The 13,312-nt window shown below is 37.1% G+C and overlaps 3 protein-coding genes across 4 annotated transcripts; 2 read left to right on the plus strand and 1 right to left on the minus strand.

Moving 5' to 3' along the window:
- Window positions 1–1,108: 1,108 nt before the first annotated feature.
- GA3 (GA requiring 3) lies at window positions 1,109–4,288 on the plus strand. 2 transcript variants are annotated; one of them, NM_001306026.1, is given in 8 exon segments: window positions 1,109–1,262; window positions 1,357–1,517; window positions 2,245–2,406; window positions 2,510–2,650; window positions 2,741–2,995; window positions 3,080–3,238; window positions 3,355–3,549; window positions 3,634–3,951. In NM_001306026.1, coding segments are annotated over 8 exon segments (1,545 nt in total).
- Window positions 4,289–5,501: 1,213 nt separating this feature from the next.
- LOC105633699 (Dof-type zinc finger DNA-binding family protein) lies at window positions 5,502–6,877 on the plus strand. Its single transcript, XM_012216334.4, has one exon. The coding sequence runs from the start codon at window positions 5,835–5,837 to the stop codon at window positions 6,570–6,572; it is 738 nt and encodes a 245-aa protein (XP_012071724.1). The 5' UTR covers window positions 5,502–5,834; the 3' UTR covers window positions 6,573–6,877.
- Window positions 6,878–7,951: 1,074 nt separating this feature from the next.
- On the minus strand, window positions 7,952–11,716 carry LOC105633698 (Transmembrane amino acid transporter family protein). The gene is made up of 5 exons (XM_012216333.4): window positions 10,984–11,716; window positions 9,538–9,671; window positions 8,979–9,406; window positions 8,740–8,871; window positions 7,952–8,650 (listed from the first exon to the last, which is right to left on the minus strand). Exons 1-5 carry the CDS (start codon window positions 11,364–11,366, stop codon window positions 8,162–8,164), a joined length of 1,566 nt encoding a protein of 521 aa, XP_012071723.1. The 5' UTR covers window positions 11,367–11,716; the 3' UTR covers window positions 7,952–8,161.
- Between the last annotated feature and the right edge of the window lie 1,596 nt (window positions 11,717–13,312).

The raw sequence follows: 13,312 nt of genomic DNA on the forward strand, positions 1-13,312 counted from the left end.
TGAAAAACCAGAATTTCCTTTTAATGCCACCGAACATACCATAAAAAACCTTAAATTATTTTTGCCAATTAAAGCAGTTGAACGCATATCCTACGTAAATTGGCAACCAGGAATAACAATTGTTGTTATTACCATTTTAATAATAATAATAATAATAATAATGTTTACAATTTTGGAAGACCAAGAATTTAGAAAGCTAAAATAGTAATATAAGAAAATGTGTATTCATGGACTTTGTTTCTATCTTATATGTGAGTATTTAATATTTTCTTATTTAAAATATAAGTGATGGTCCAGGGAAGGTCATGGATTTTCCATAATTTCATTTTATACCTCACAAATTTTATTCATATGTTTTGAATATATATTCACTCTTTAAAAAATTATATTTTATTTTTCATCTTCAAGGTTGAAACTGCATGTCTCTTATACCCTTATAGCCCAGACAAGATTCCCATTCCCAATCCCCTGTTTTATCCCAAACTCTTACGAGTTTGAGTTCATCCTTAATCTCACCCTTCCATGAATATTTTACTAAACGTCAAACAAGCATCACCTATGGCATGCCGAAATCCAAAAGCCAAATGAATATATAACATATGAATGTCTCTTCAATGAAATAAATAAATAAATAATAATTAAAAATTTTCTTCATTAATTAACTTTAATATACATAAATGGATGGGTACATTGGATGTCGTCCACACAAATCGTGATTCCAACGACGTTTATTTTTTGTTAGTAAAAGTTATAATATTGTTTTTATATTTTAAAAAATAGACAAAAATTTTTTTACTGTTTATTTTCAGATTATAAAATTCTTCTGTGCAATTTTTATATTTTTTCAAGTGGTTTACCAAATCTCTAAGTTATCACTCCAGTTTGTATTTTCCTTTCTGTCTTTATGTGAGACATCACCTCTATCCTTATATATATATATATATATACACACACACACTAACCTCTGCGCTTCTGAAAAGCATAGGTTTTTTTACTCAGTTTGCTCTACTCCGATCACTAACTAGCTCCTATATATATTGGGTGTGGGGGAGAAGGATCTAGTATAAGAAAAAACAACTCCTCTCTCAATCTTTTTTGAGCAAAAGCAATGGATGTTATAACAACAACTATCCTCCCAAGTTTTCAAGCAATGCCGTATGCAACTCCCGTGGCTGTCGGTGGTTTGTTCTTCTCCATGTTCTTTATGAAGAAATTGATCAATGATCAAAAGAAAAGAAATTCTAAACTTCCTTCTGTGCCAGGTGTTGTATTTTTCTTTTCTTTTCTTTTCTATTCTTGTTTTGGTTATTAGAGATTCTAAAGAATCGAGTAACTTTCGATTATGAATTGATGCAGAGGTACCAGGATTGCCAGTGATAGGGAATTTGCTGCAACTGAAAGAGAAGAAACCCCACAAGACTTTTGCCAGATGGGCTGAGACTTATGGTCCTATTTATTCAATTAGAACTGGTGCTTCTACGGTTATTGTTATCAATTCAGCTGATGCTGCAAAAGAGGTGTGGTTTTTTGGTCTGTTCTTCTCTTTTTCTTTGTGGGTTATGGCTTAGACACTGATCTAATCTGATCGTGAACTTCAAAGTTCTAAACTTTACTCTCTGTTTCTTACCAGGCCATATCAAATGTGAAAGAGTACTTATTTCGTCTGGTGAAAATGACCAATTACTAAAGACAAAATAATTCTGATTTTTGATAATGAGGAAAAGTCCAACAATGTTGACTGTCTGTTTTTTGATAATTAGGAAAAGTCCAGTAATGTTGTTTGTCCGAGCCAAAGCCTGCCGGCTTCAATTTAACCTTTTTGCTGTTTGCTTCGTAGTTTCAGATTAAATATTTCTTTCCAGCCATTAACGAATTTATTAGACTACTGTAACTTTGTTGTTTTTAATACATCTAAGCTTGGGCTAAGTGAAGCAATTCAAATTTTATAGCAGGATCGGCAAGTCTATCAAGTAGCAACCTTGTTAATACGACCTGGGATAGAATCATGTTATTTGAGCAGTCAGCTATTTCAGATGTGTAAAATGTTAGTGTGTTTGAATCTTCTTGGCTGTTGTTCAAGCCATTTCTTTGGATGATACGTGTTTGTGAACAAAATGCTACAACATGTAAATCCTTTTTAATTCTCTTGGTGAATAAAATTGAATATTTTGATGTGATTTTCATTTTATTATCAAGTGGAAACAGCCAATTAGTTGAAACTCTGTTATTTCCTGTTTGTTTCAGGCCATGGTGACTAGATATTCATCCATCTCAACAAGGAAACTATCAAAAGCCTTGTCTGTGCTTACCCAGGATAAATGTATGGTTGCTACAAGTGATTATGATGAGTTTCACAAGAATGCAAAACGCTGTATACTTACGAATGTATTGGGACCAAATGCCCAGGTTAGATGCCACAAGTACTACCTTTCCCATAATTATTTGTGTCTTCAAATTACATTTGCTGTCAAAACAGAGCTGCTTAAATAATTTCCTATTTGATTTGCAGAGGCGACATCGACCCCACAGGGACACCCTGGTTGAAAATATTTCAACCCGGTTTCATGCCCATTTAAAGAGCTATCCTGAACAAGCAGTAAATTTCAGAGAAGTATTTGAGTCTGAACTTTTTGGGGTATCACTGAAAGAAGTGAGTTCTCCAGTTTCCAGTAAGGAAGATGTATTTTATTATATTATAATCTGATGGATAGAATTGAGGAAAATGGGATGAAATTTGCAGGCATTTGGAGAGGATGTGCAATCTGTTTATGTTGACGACTTGAGGACCACTTTAACAAGAGAGGAGATTTTCGAAATTTTAGTGCTTGATCCCATGCAGGGTGCAATTGATGTGGACTGGAGAGATTTTTTCCCATATTTAAGATGGATTCCTAATACAAACTGGGAAACGAAACTCCAGAAAATGCATTTACGCAGGCAGGCAGTAATGACTGCACTTATCGAGGAGCAAAAGAAACGATTTGCTTCAGGAGAGGTAGTCATTCTTTCGCATCAAATTGGAAGTGCAAATTCTATTGAAACTATTAGTAGTTTGTAACTTGGTTCAAATTTTTAACAGGAACGGAATTGCTTTCTTGACTTCTTATTATCCGAAGGCTTACTTACAGAGAAACAAATAAGCATGTTGGTTTGGGAGTTAATAATTGAGGCATCAGATACTACTCTGGTCTCCACAGAATGGGCAATATACGAACTTGCAAAGAATCCGAAGTACCAGGTTGTTTTAGTTCTAATCTACATTCTTCTTCTTCTTTTTTCCTTTTGTTTATTATATCTCTAGAATGTAGAAAATACTTGTTTGAACCTTATATTTATTTCCCCTTTACATGATAGGATCTGCTGTTTCACGAAATCCAAAATGTATGTGGATCTGAAAAGATCAAGGAGGAACACTTGTCTCAATTGCCATTCTTGAATGCTGTTTTCCATGAAACTATCAGGAAGTACAGCCCGGCTCCAGTTATACCTCTGCGATATGTGCATGAAGATACAGAAATAGGGAGTTACTACATTCCTGCTGGAAGTGAGGTGAGTCAGTTTAATCCAAGAAATTTCTCTGTCCACTAAAAGTTTGAATTAGCAAATTTGACATGAAAGTTTTACTGAATGCAGATTGCTATTAATATTTACGGATGCAACATGGACAAAAAGCACTGGGAGAATCCTGAAGAGTGGAAGCCAGAGAGATTTCTTAATGGAAAATACGATCTTGCTGAGTTACACAAAACGATGGCTTTTGGAGCTGGAAAGAGAGCATGTGCAGGTGCGCTTCAAGCATCGCTGATAGGAAGTACATCAATTGGCAGACTAGTACAAGATTTTGAATGGAGACTGCAAGATGGGGAGGAAGAAAACGTGGACATTGTTGGACTCACCACTCGCAAGCTTCAGCCTTTGCACGCCACCATAAAGCCAAGAAAAACTATATGAAGCTTGAGACTTTAATCTTTTAGATTATGTTAACATGGAGTAGGATGGGCTGAATCGATGGCCCATATGGGGTTTGGTTTGTGTGAATGGAAATACAAGTAGCAAGAGGACAAAGAGAAAATTCACGTAGCAAGAAGACAAAGAGCTTAATAAGTCATTTTCGTTTTAGCAGTTTTTAAATATGTGGGCGTTGTTGAAAATTTTCTTGAATCTGAAATCTCGAACTAAAATACACAGACCCAAAATTGTTCTGATAAGATAGTGAACCAGAAAATTGCTATTCATATTTTCTAAGATAGTGATATAAGATAAAAGGAAGCATGTCTGCTGTTTATTATTCTCAAGCATCTCAAACACGATATGCCATAGCTTCTTATGTATTGTAAAATTAATTTGTACAGGGGAAAAGGAAAAAGATCTCATGTCTTCTAGTCTTAGGAAGAAAATGAAATGAGGAGTTAGTTGGATTGGAAAAGGGAATTCGAGGGACCGTCAAATGGGTTTCATGTTTGGGTGGAGAGATTAGTGGACCCCCGCTCTGAACAGAGAAATGAGATAGAGAGTCACCAATTTCGGCTCACTGCAGATTCAGAACGTTGGCTTTGGCTGGAGCAGCTTGCGTGCTTGCGTAAGGAAATTACAGGTACAACCTGTCATTACTTGCCACGTGTTATGCATAAGCGGTCAATATTTCTTTAACCCTGAATCCTTCTTCTCTCCTCCGTCTCCACTAACCACTGAAGGCTCAGCCCTGCCTGCCACAGTCAGATCGCAGGATGCGACAACGCTACACATAGGCATAGCTTCCCCTCTCGCATTGATTTTTTATTCTTAAAAAAAAATAGTCATGGCATAAACGAGAGGATAACGTAGAGTAGAGAGCGTCTACAATGGATGAATGATGGATGGGAGAGAGAGGCGAAATCAAAGGAGCAGAGATCACGGCAACCGAGAAATCGGGGAAAGCGGTACTAAGAAGAGAATCTGAATATTGGTGGCAGTGGAGAGGAAGCTAAGCCAATTATTGATTCCCACGCTTCCCGACATTAATTATGTTGTCGGCCTATTTTATTTCAACCTTTTTTTCCTCTTCAAAGTACTAAGTATATAAATACATTGATAACGAGTTCATTAGGATAATACTAACAGATTTATTTAGAACATTAACAATATATGAATAATATTAATTTCTAAATTATTTTAGTTATAAATCATTCGCAGTGAGGTTTTTGTTTTTTGAGTTAAAATTATTTTTAAGCTTGAAAAGAAAAATTTTATACATCATCCTAGGATAACCCTCCAATAAATTTATTAAATTAGTGAAGAAAATTAAAGATTTTTCGTCGCGTAAGTTTAAACACCAGCCAAAACATAATTATTCCGCCAAATTATCAAAATATGTTGGATGGATACGGAACACTTTAACGATATAGTATTATTCTAATAACATACTTACTTTAGTGGGATTGGAGCTAGTGGCTAAGCAATTGAACCTTTTTTTTTATTATTATTACTAGTACAGTAGTACCAGTATTATTATTATTATTATTATTATTATTTAAGACAGAACGATAGTCCACTCAGAAATAGATTTAGTACAGTCAGTCAACAGAAACAGCAAACCAATTTGGAAACACAAACACTGAATCGTCCCTTTGGAGTAAAGCTTCAAGTAACTTAAGTATAATGGGGGTAGCCAAGCCAAGCCACGCGTCGAGCCGTCATATAACATTGAACAGAGCACAACCCACCGCCTGTGGAAGCTCCTCCTTTAAAAAATCTACACATTAGTATTATCTCTTTCCAACACAAACCCCAAACATAAAGTCCTCCTTTCCTTCGCTGCTTCCAGAATATTTCTCTTTCTCTCAGCCCCAACAAAAATGCCATCCGAATCCGGCGATAAGCGTCCAGCCCGATCACAGCTACAACCTCCAAAGTTGGCTGAGCCACTTCCTTGCCCTAGGTGCAGCTCCACCAACACCAAGTTCTGCTACTACAACAACTATAATCTTTCTCAGCCTCGTCATTTCTGCAAGGGTTGTCGCCGCTACTGGACCCACGGCGGAACACTTCGTAACGTCCCTGTTGGTGGTGGTACCCGCAAAAACTCCAAGCGCTCTCGCCCTTCCACTTGCTCTACATCCACTTCCTCTTCTTCCACCAATACCTCTACTTCTACGTTATCCACTCTGACCCATGAGCCCGACTCCTTACCCGTTACTACTAATCCTGACTCGGCGTTGCCTCATGTCCTGAAAAGTGAGAACTCGGATAATCTAAATCTGAATGAGAACCTCCCGCTCCCTGTAAATGAAAATGGAAACTTTATTTCGCTGCTTAACTCGCAGCAGGGACCAGGGTTCATGGGGATGGTAGGGTACGGAGCGGGTTTTGGATACGGGTTATGTGAAGTAGGAGTTGGTTTTGGAGGAAGAGGGAATTGGTCTTATCCTGGAATGGGTTATGTGAATGGAGGTAATGGCGGTGGTATGGAAGGAGGTAATCCTGGGTGCAACACGTGGCAGGTGAGTGATGTTGAAGGAGGTGGGTTGGTGGATGGAGAATGCTTTTGTTGGCCTGGTTTGGCAATTTCCACAGCAGGAAAGAGTTTGAAGTGATTGGGTTTTTTTTTTTCCATTTCGAGGGAAAGGAGTTCGACGAAAGCTTTTTCTGTTTTTTGTATGTCGTCTTTAGCTTTAATTGCAGGTTCTATGTCAGTTTCGGTTGTCGTTTTCTTTTGGGTTGGTATAGATAGGAATATAGAATAGAATATGACTCGGATCAAAATTTTCGGGTGGATTAGTGCTTTCTGTGTCTTTTTTTAGGGTTTTGCTGCTCTGATGGCTCTGTAAAGCTTTTGGGTTTTTGCTTGAACACACCTGTGGCAATGGAAGAAGAAAGAAAGAAAAAAGATTAAATTTTATTCTTTTATTTTTTTATTAATTATCACAAAATGGATATCTCTTGTATTTGATGCTTGAATCTTGTTTTTGCGTTATTAACCATGGCGTGATCCTATGTAAATGGGAAGAGGTAACAGAAAAATCAGATGAACGAGGTAGGAAAACTTATTAAAGATTGGATTTTCGAAGAATGTGTGGACCGAGTGGACTCGTGAGTCGTGACGCACTCATAGAGAGGTTGGGATGTTTGGTTTGGGTTGGTTGCGATTCACAACGTAGTATTTTTTCCTCCTTTTTTGTTTTTTGCTTTTTTTTTTTTTCCTTGGAGTGAATGTTAAGCGGGCCTTTGAGCTCCCCTTGGCCCAGCATCTTATCTTCTAAGAAAGTAATCGTTTTTCTTTCTTTGGTGTACACAAGAAGAAGAGAAAAAGATAACAGCTTCACCGTCTTAAACACGTTATGCATGCAATAATAATGTCATGCGCTGGTCAAGAGAAGCTGGTAAATCCGAACCAGTAAAAGTATTATAATAATTGGTTGGATACCCTCTCCTTTGCCAGCTCCCAAATTTGTGATCAGAGCGGAAATTTTGGATATGTAAAGAAAACTAAAGGGTTCTTTACCGTTAGTGGTGCTTTGAGTACAATGTTCAAAATTTTTTGGATATACCAAACGGGAATTATTATTGTGGTCCCACATACTTTATTTTCGAGTAAACGTAATTCTAAAACTTGAAGAACACTCATAATATGACAGTCGCCTTAAATAATTATCCGTTGCGACATTATTAGTTTTGAACTTATGAACTTAAATATTAAGTAGCCTTTCTGGATTTGGTAATATATTGGCATTTCTCATTAGATTAGAAAACTACTAATCTTTACTTAATTACGTTTAATTATTCTTTTTGCATTTTGTTAACAAAGGCTCTACTTTTAACTTAAACTATCATGAAATATGATGAATCCAACCACTCTTGACCTAAAGTATCATATTGGAGTATTCAAAGTGCATTCGATGTTTCTTGGAAAAGGTACAATTTCCAGCAGTTTTTCCAGGTAAATTGTTATCTTCTTATGCATAAATCAAAGAAAGACAAAAATGCAGCTGTATAAGCTCATGATTAACTCCACAAATCTCCATAGCAAACTCCAATTACATTTCTTGAAGAAGACCAATTATATATAGTATTGAACTAAGACAACGCCAAAGATATGGATACAGGGAGTGTTTTGAGTTCTCAGCAACTGCAAATCAGCATATAATAATAAACCCACAAAATTCTGAAGATTGCTAACCAATCTCTAATTTGGCGGCTTGAAGAATTTTAACTTTAGTCCACTGTTCACCATACTCCAGACGCCTCCAATGGAAAATGCCAAGCTAAAAGCAATGCCCAACCAACCGAGGATCCAGTTGAAATACCAATTAAAGCTGTACTTGATAGGTTTTTTAATGAGAACCCACATGAAGCAAGGGTATGCAAATGTGACAGGCAAGGTAAGTCCTCCCAATAGCCCAGCAAGACTGGATAGGAAAGGAAGTGCGACACCTATGAAGAAAGATATGAATCCGTAGAAAACGCGAAATCCTGACCGAACCCAGATTGAGCATGGGCGGTTGGTACGGCTGGTGTAGCCAGCTTCAAAACTGTCAAAAACAGGCATTGAATATATCTGGAAACTGCTTAAGCAATTGAATACAACTAACAGAAAAGTCAATGCTAGAAGTCCTCGAGGAATATCATGGCTGTGGAAACCATATAAAGCATTGAGAATTCCTCCGGAAGGCATCTGAAACAGAGAGAAGAAACTTAAACCTTGTTATAAGATTACAAGGTACTCATGTGATAGAGAGAATAAAGCAGTACTCGGAAACTTACAAGATTTCCATAAGCCCAAAAGCCTCCGATGGCAACAGGGAATAAGCACATGGCAATGAAGAAATAAGCAACTTTGGCTCCTTTCCACATGGGTACATGAGCTGGGTGCTTAAATGTTGATGGCATTGTTGCCTGAGAAAAGCCAGATTAAATGAAATTATTAAGGCCTCAGAACATAGATTACATTACATGTTTCAGACACAGGAAGATATAACACTTCGAGAAAACAGAGTGCGTACCTGAATCTCCAGAGCTAGATTATGCCCTCTAAACGCAAAGGCTATAATTCCAAGCGCATTCATTACTGAAAAGATGGAAGCACCAAAGGATGGCAAAGAAAGGGGTTGGTAGGAGATAGAAGGTGGCCTTTGTTGACTAACAGAGAGCACCCACACCATGGTGGAATAAGTTATGGCTGTTATGGCACCAATAAGGGAAAGTCCTGCGATTGAATTAAGATTTGGGAGCTGGGACAATACAATGCACAGAGAAGTGAATACCAGATACCACTCTACTGTTGTTAGGGGATTAGAAGTACATAAAGGGCCACAAACTATTTGGAAGAAGAGTTTCATGGTCTCCCCTCCTATAAGAATCAAAGCTGTCGCAGTTCCAGCTGACAAGTAAACAGTTGGAAAGAGAGCAAGCCAAACACCTAATCTTTCCCCTGCAAATAAGAGAATACAGAATCATTGTTAATTTGTATATATTATCTTAACATTTGATTATTAAGCACTAAGCAGTTAAAACATCAAACGATCAGAAAAGAAATAGCAAGTGTTAATTCCGTATCCTCACCAAATGCTGCTTGTGCAAGCTCCACGTATCTGTTATACCTCTTCCCAGGAACTGCTTCATGTAGCTGAACTAGAATCCATAAAGTATAAAGTTGCCAGAAGTAAGCTATGGTCAAGGACAATATTCCCCAACTCCTGCAAACAAAAGCGAAGCCAACACATCAATTTCCTTCCATTAACCATTGTGACTATATTTTTCGACTCCGTTTTGTAAAGTTTGTAAGCCAACACATCAAGGTTCTCCGCTTCTCTAACAGCAAAAGATACAAGGGAGAGTTGCAATTGTAAGAAGTTTTACATAATTCTTTTCATATAGTTCAGACACAATTCTCCTCAATCACAAGAAATTTGATAAAAATTCTAGCTATCAGCCCCTTATTCCAAATCTTTCTGAGCATTTGTAACTATTGAGTGCGCATGAATGTAAAACACTTCAAGTATTTATATAAATGGTAAGAAGAAGGGGAAAAAAGAAGTTCCTAATTTATAACAATAGTATCAGTAAATTACTTTAAAAAATATGAACAGAAAAAGAAAATAAGCAACAATGTTAAATTCTGTAAACTATTACTTCTGAATTGCCATCAATAGCAAGAGAACTGTTTTGTGTATCATGATCATGATTCATGAAAGCCAAACAATTATAATAAATAATAATCAATTAATTAACTAGTGCCCCTCTGTCTGAAAGAAGCCAAAAGTAAAAACAGAATTATGAAGGGACCCATGCCAAAGATGGCATCTCTTCTCGAAAATAATAATTGAACTTCTACAAAAGCGAAAAAGAAGAAATGAAATTGCTTAAAGGGTAGCTTCGATTTGTATTCAAACCAAATCTGCAATAAAATTTTGAAAAAGATAAAGAAAGAAGATCATCAACTACTACTAGCTAGACACACACCCCATAAACTTTAATGAGATTCCCCTCACTATGCAATAGACCACAGTGGCTTTATTTTGGTGGATGTGCTGAATATGCATTTTTAAAAGCAGTGCACTGCGCAAAGTTACAATCTTTTGCAAGATTAAACTTGTTACTTTATTTTAACAGGGAAAACAAAAATATCTGGCAACTGCGAGAATTTGAACAGAGACCAAAAATCCCACCTTCATCGGACATGTCAAGAATATATAACAGGAGAGTATCAGAATTAAAAGCTTAACTATAACAAGTTAACTAAGAATGACATAGATTAGGGAAAAAAACAAAAGAAGGAGAAGAAAAAGTGATTAAAAAGACGAGTAAAAACAGAAACTAGAGGATAACAACTGCAAAACAAAATCCATAATTGCGTTTCGAGGATGTCAATGCACCCGAAAGGTATGCCTCGTGGATAACTGACAAAAGCTATATATCTAACTAAACATTAATAAAGATATCAAAAAAAAAAAAATGTAAAACAAATAAGCACTAAGCTAAGCTAAGCTAGAATTAGAAACAACATACCAGCCAAGGAAAGCGAAAGCAACAGGCAAGACCAGGGCCTGAAATCCAACACCAGCATTCAGATTATGAAACGCAGCGTAATGAGCATTTCCATTGCGAGACTCAGTGATAGGTAGCCAAGCATCTTGTGGGTTAAGCTTGGTGAGATGTCCCACCTCCTCCAAATACCCTTTCATATTTATCAAAACCCTCTTCATTGGTGTCCCTATAGGGCTCAAGAACCTCGGCGATATAAAGGACGTCGGAGTCCACGCATTTGAAGATTTCGCTTCCTTAGAAGGCGGCCTCGGCGATCTTTGACCTGAAGGAGTTAAAATCTCCGGCGTGGAAGCACGGGGAGTCGCCGGAATGGATATAAGCTCGGTCTCTGGTCTCTCCTCCATTTCTTTACTGTCTCTCGTTGCCTTAGTTGCTCAACTCACTCAAATGCTTGTCTCTGGCTAAAATAATGGACTTGGTCTGCCTTTTCTGTTTCTGTTTGTTGGTTTCTGGTTATTGGAGAGAGAAGGAGACGGTGGATATCTCTCTCTCATTGTCTGAAAACTGAAGAGGAATGTGAGATTGGTGTAGCAGTAAACATGAAAGTTCGCACACTTTTAATCACACCCGTTGATCTTGCATGGGGTTTGTACAACAAGAAGCTGGTTGGGTGGTGATGTGTGCCTCGACCATAAAAAAACGACTGAGCCGAAATCAGACGTTGGAAGTTGACTGCTTTGATTTTGATTGATAGGTCGGAGTAGCCTGTCCTATATATACATACAAGGAAGAGAGAAGGCAGTGGTTCTGTGGTGGAGGGTGTAGGAGAGCTTCCAGTGTGGGGTAAAATGTAGGTCAGGTCAAAGAGTTCTTCATCTATTATTTCTATCAGGTGTTTCATGGTGATCATTAATTTTCACGTGGGCCCTCAGATATGACTCCGGAATTTCCGTTGTCCGAAAACGGGTTAAGGGGTGACGACTTCAAAATCAAATTATCATGTGGATGATAGGCGCGTGACTTGAATAATCCATAAGCTCCAAAACGGCATCGTCTTGTTACCTGGTTATTTAATTAATATAAACATTAACTTAAAGTGCAAAAATTCATCAATATAAATATTTATGGTGAAGGTGATGAAAAAATAGGGACGACGGAGGCGCGTGGGGATTGTTTCTCGCACGCATGCTACTTATGGGCCTTTCTTTCAAAATGGTCCCACTATCATCAATTTCTGTAAGGCGGTGACTCTAGAAAAAGCTCGAAATAACAGAGGAGGTGAGAGCGAGAGTTGAGAGCATTGCCAGTTTTACCCGACACCAGCACGTGCCTTTCCTGTCTCGTGGGTTGCCTGTGCGATTATTTGACAGGCTCTGCTTAACCGCGCTTGCGGCTTTTTAGTCGTAATTCGTAAATAATCCTAAATAAAGGGTGTTAAGTGAAATTAAGGTGTCCTAATTACAGAACAGCATGCAAATTGAAATATAATGTTGTTGTTAAGGCGTGACTGTGAATGGATACAACAATGATTATTATTATTATTATTTTTTTTTTTAAAAGAAAATTAAGTAAATGGTCCACTGTATATTGAGTGCTTATCCGCCGAAAGTCGATCCAGCGCCTCTCCCTTTTTCTTCCATTCAGAATCTTCGTTTCGTTTCAGTCTATATAAATTACGATTATTCTTTTTCTTTTTTTTTTCTTTTTAATCTCACTAATACTTAAAACTGAAACCAACTACTTAGGCTTGTCCAAAAAAATATGGGCCTCTTACAGCCCACATTCCAACGGGCACTGGCAGCAGAGCTTGGGTCTGGTGTGGGTCTTATTCGAACTCTTTGTTGGGCCTCTTGATATTGATGGCTCGAGAATGTCTAAATGAGTAGTTGTTTATTAAACTACAGAAACCGTAGAGATTTTGGATTCTTCGTGTCCCTTAATTAATTAATTAAAATTACGTTTGACTGTCGGAATAAAGGATATTAGAAACGAAGAATCTCGCAGCTGGACCATTCCCTCCTCTTCTTTCACACTGCAGTTTCGTAAATAAGTGTGATACAATTAATCTAACACGTGTTTGGTTACTCAACGTTGACTCTTAATGCTGTCTATAACTATTTGACTGACTCAAAATTTATTCTTTTTTTAAAAATAATATGATGTTGAGATAATATTCAAAGCGTACTCTTTAATAATAAAATATGATTTTTATAGACTATTATTATAATTATAGAAAATTATTATATTTACACCCCTTTACAATAAATGAATTCAAAAAACTTTTATAAATTTTGTATTTATAATGAAAAAGTATAAATTTGAGTTCTATTAATTGAATTCCATAAAATTA

Source organism: Jatropha curcas, chromosome 9 (assembly GCF_041381405.1).
Source record: "Jatropha curcas cultivar XTBG-Jc1 chromosome 9, XTBG_Jcur_1.0, whole genome shotgun sequence".
Lineage (NCBI taxonomy): Eukaryota > Viridiplantae > Streptophyta > Magnoliopsida > Malpighiales > Euphorbiaceae > Jatropha > Jatropha curcas.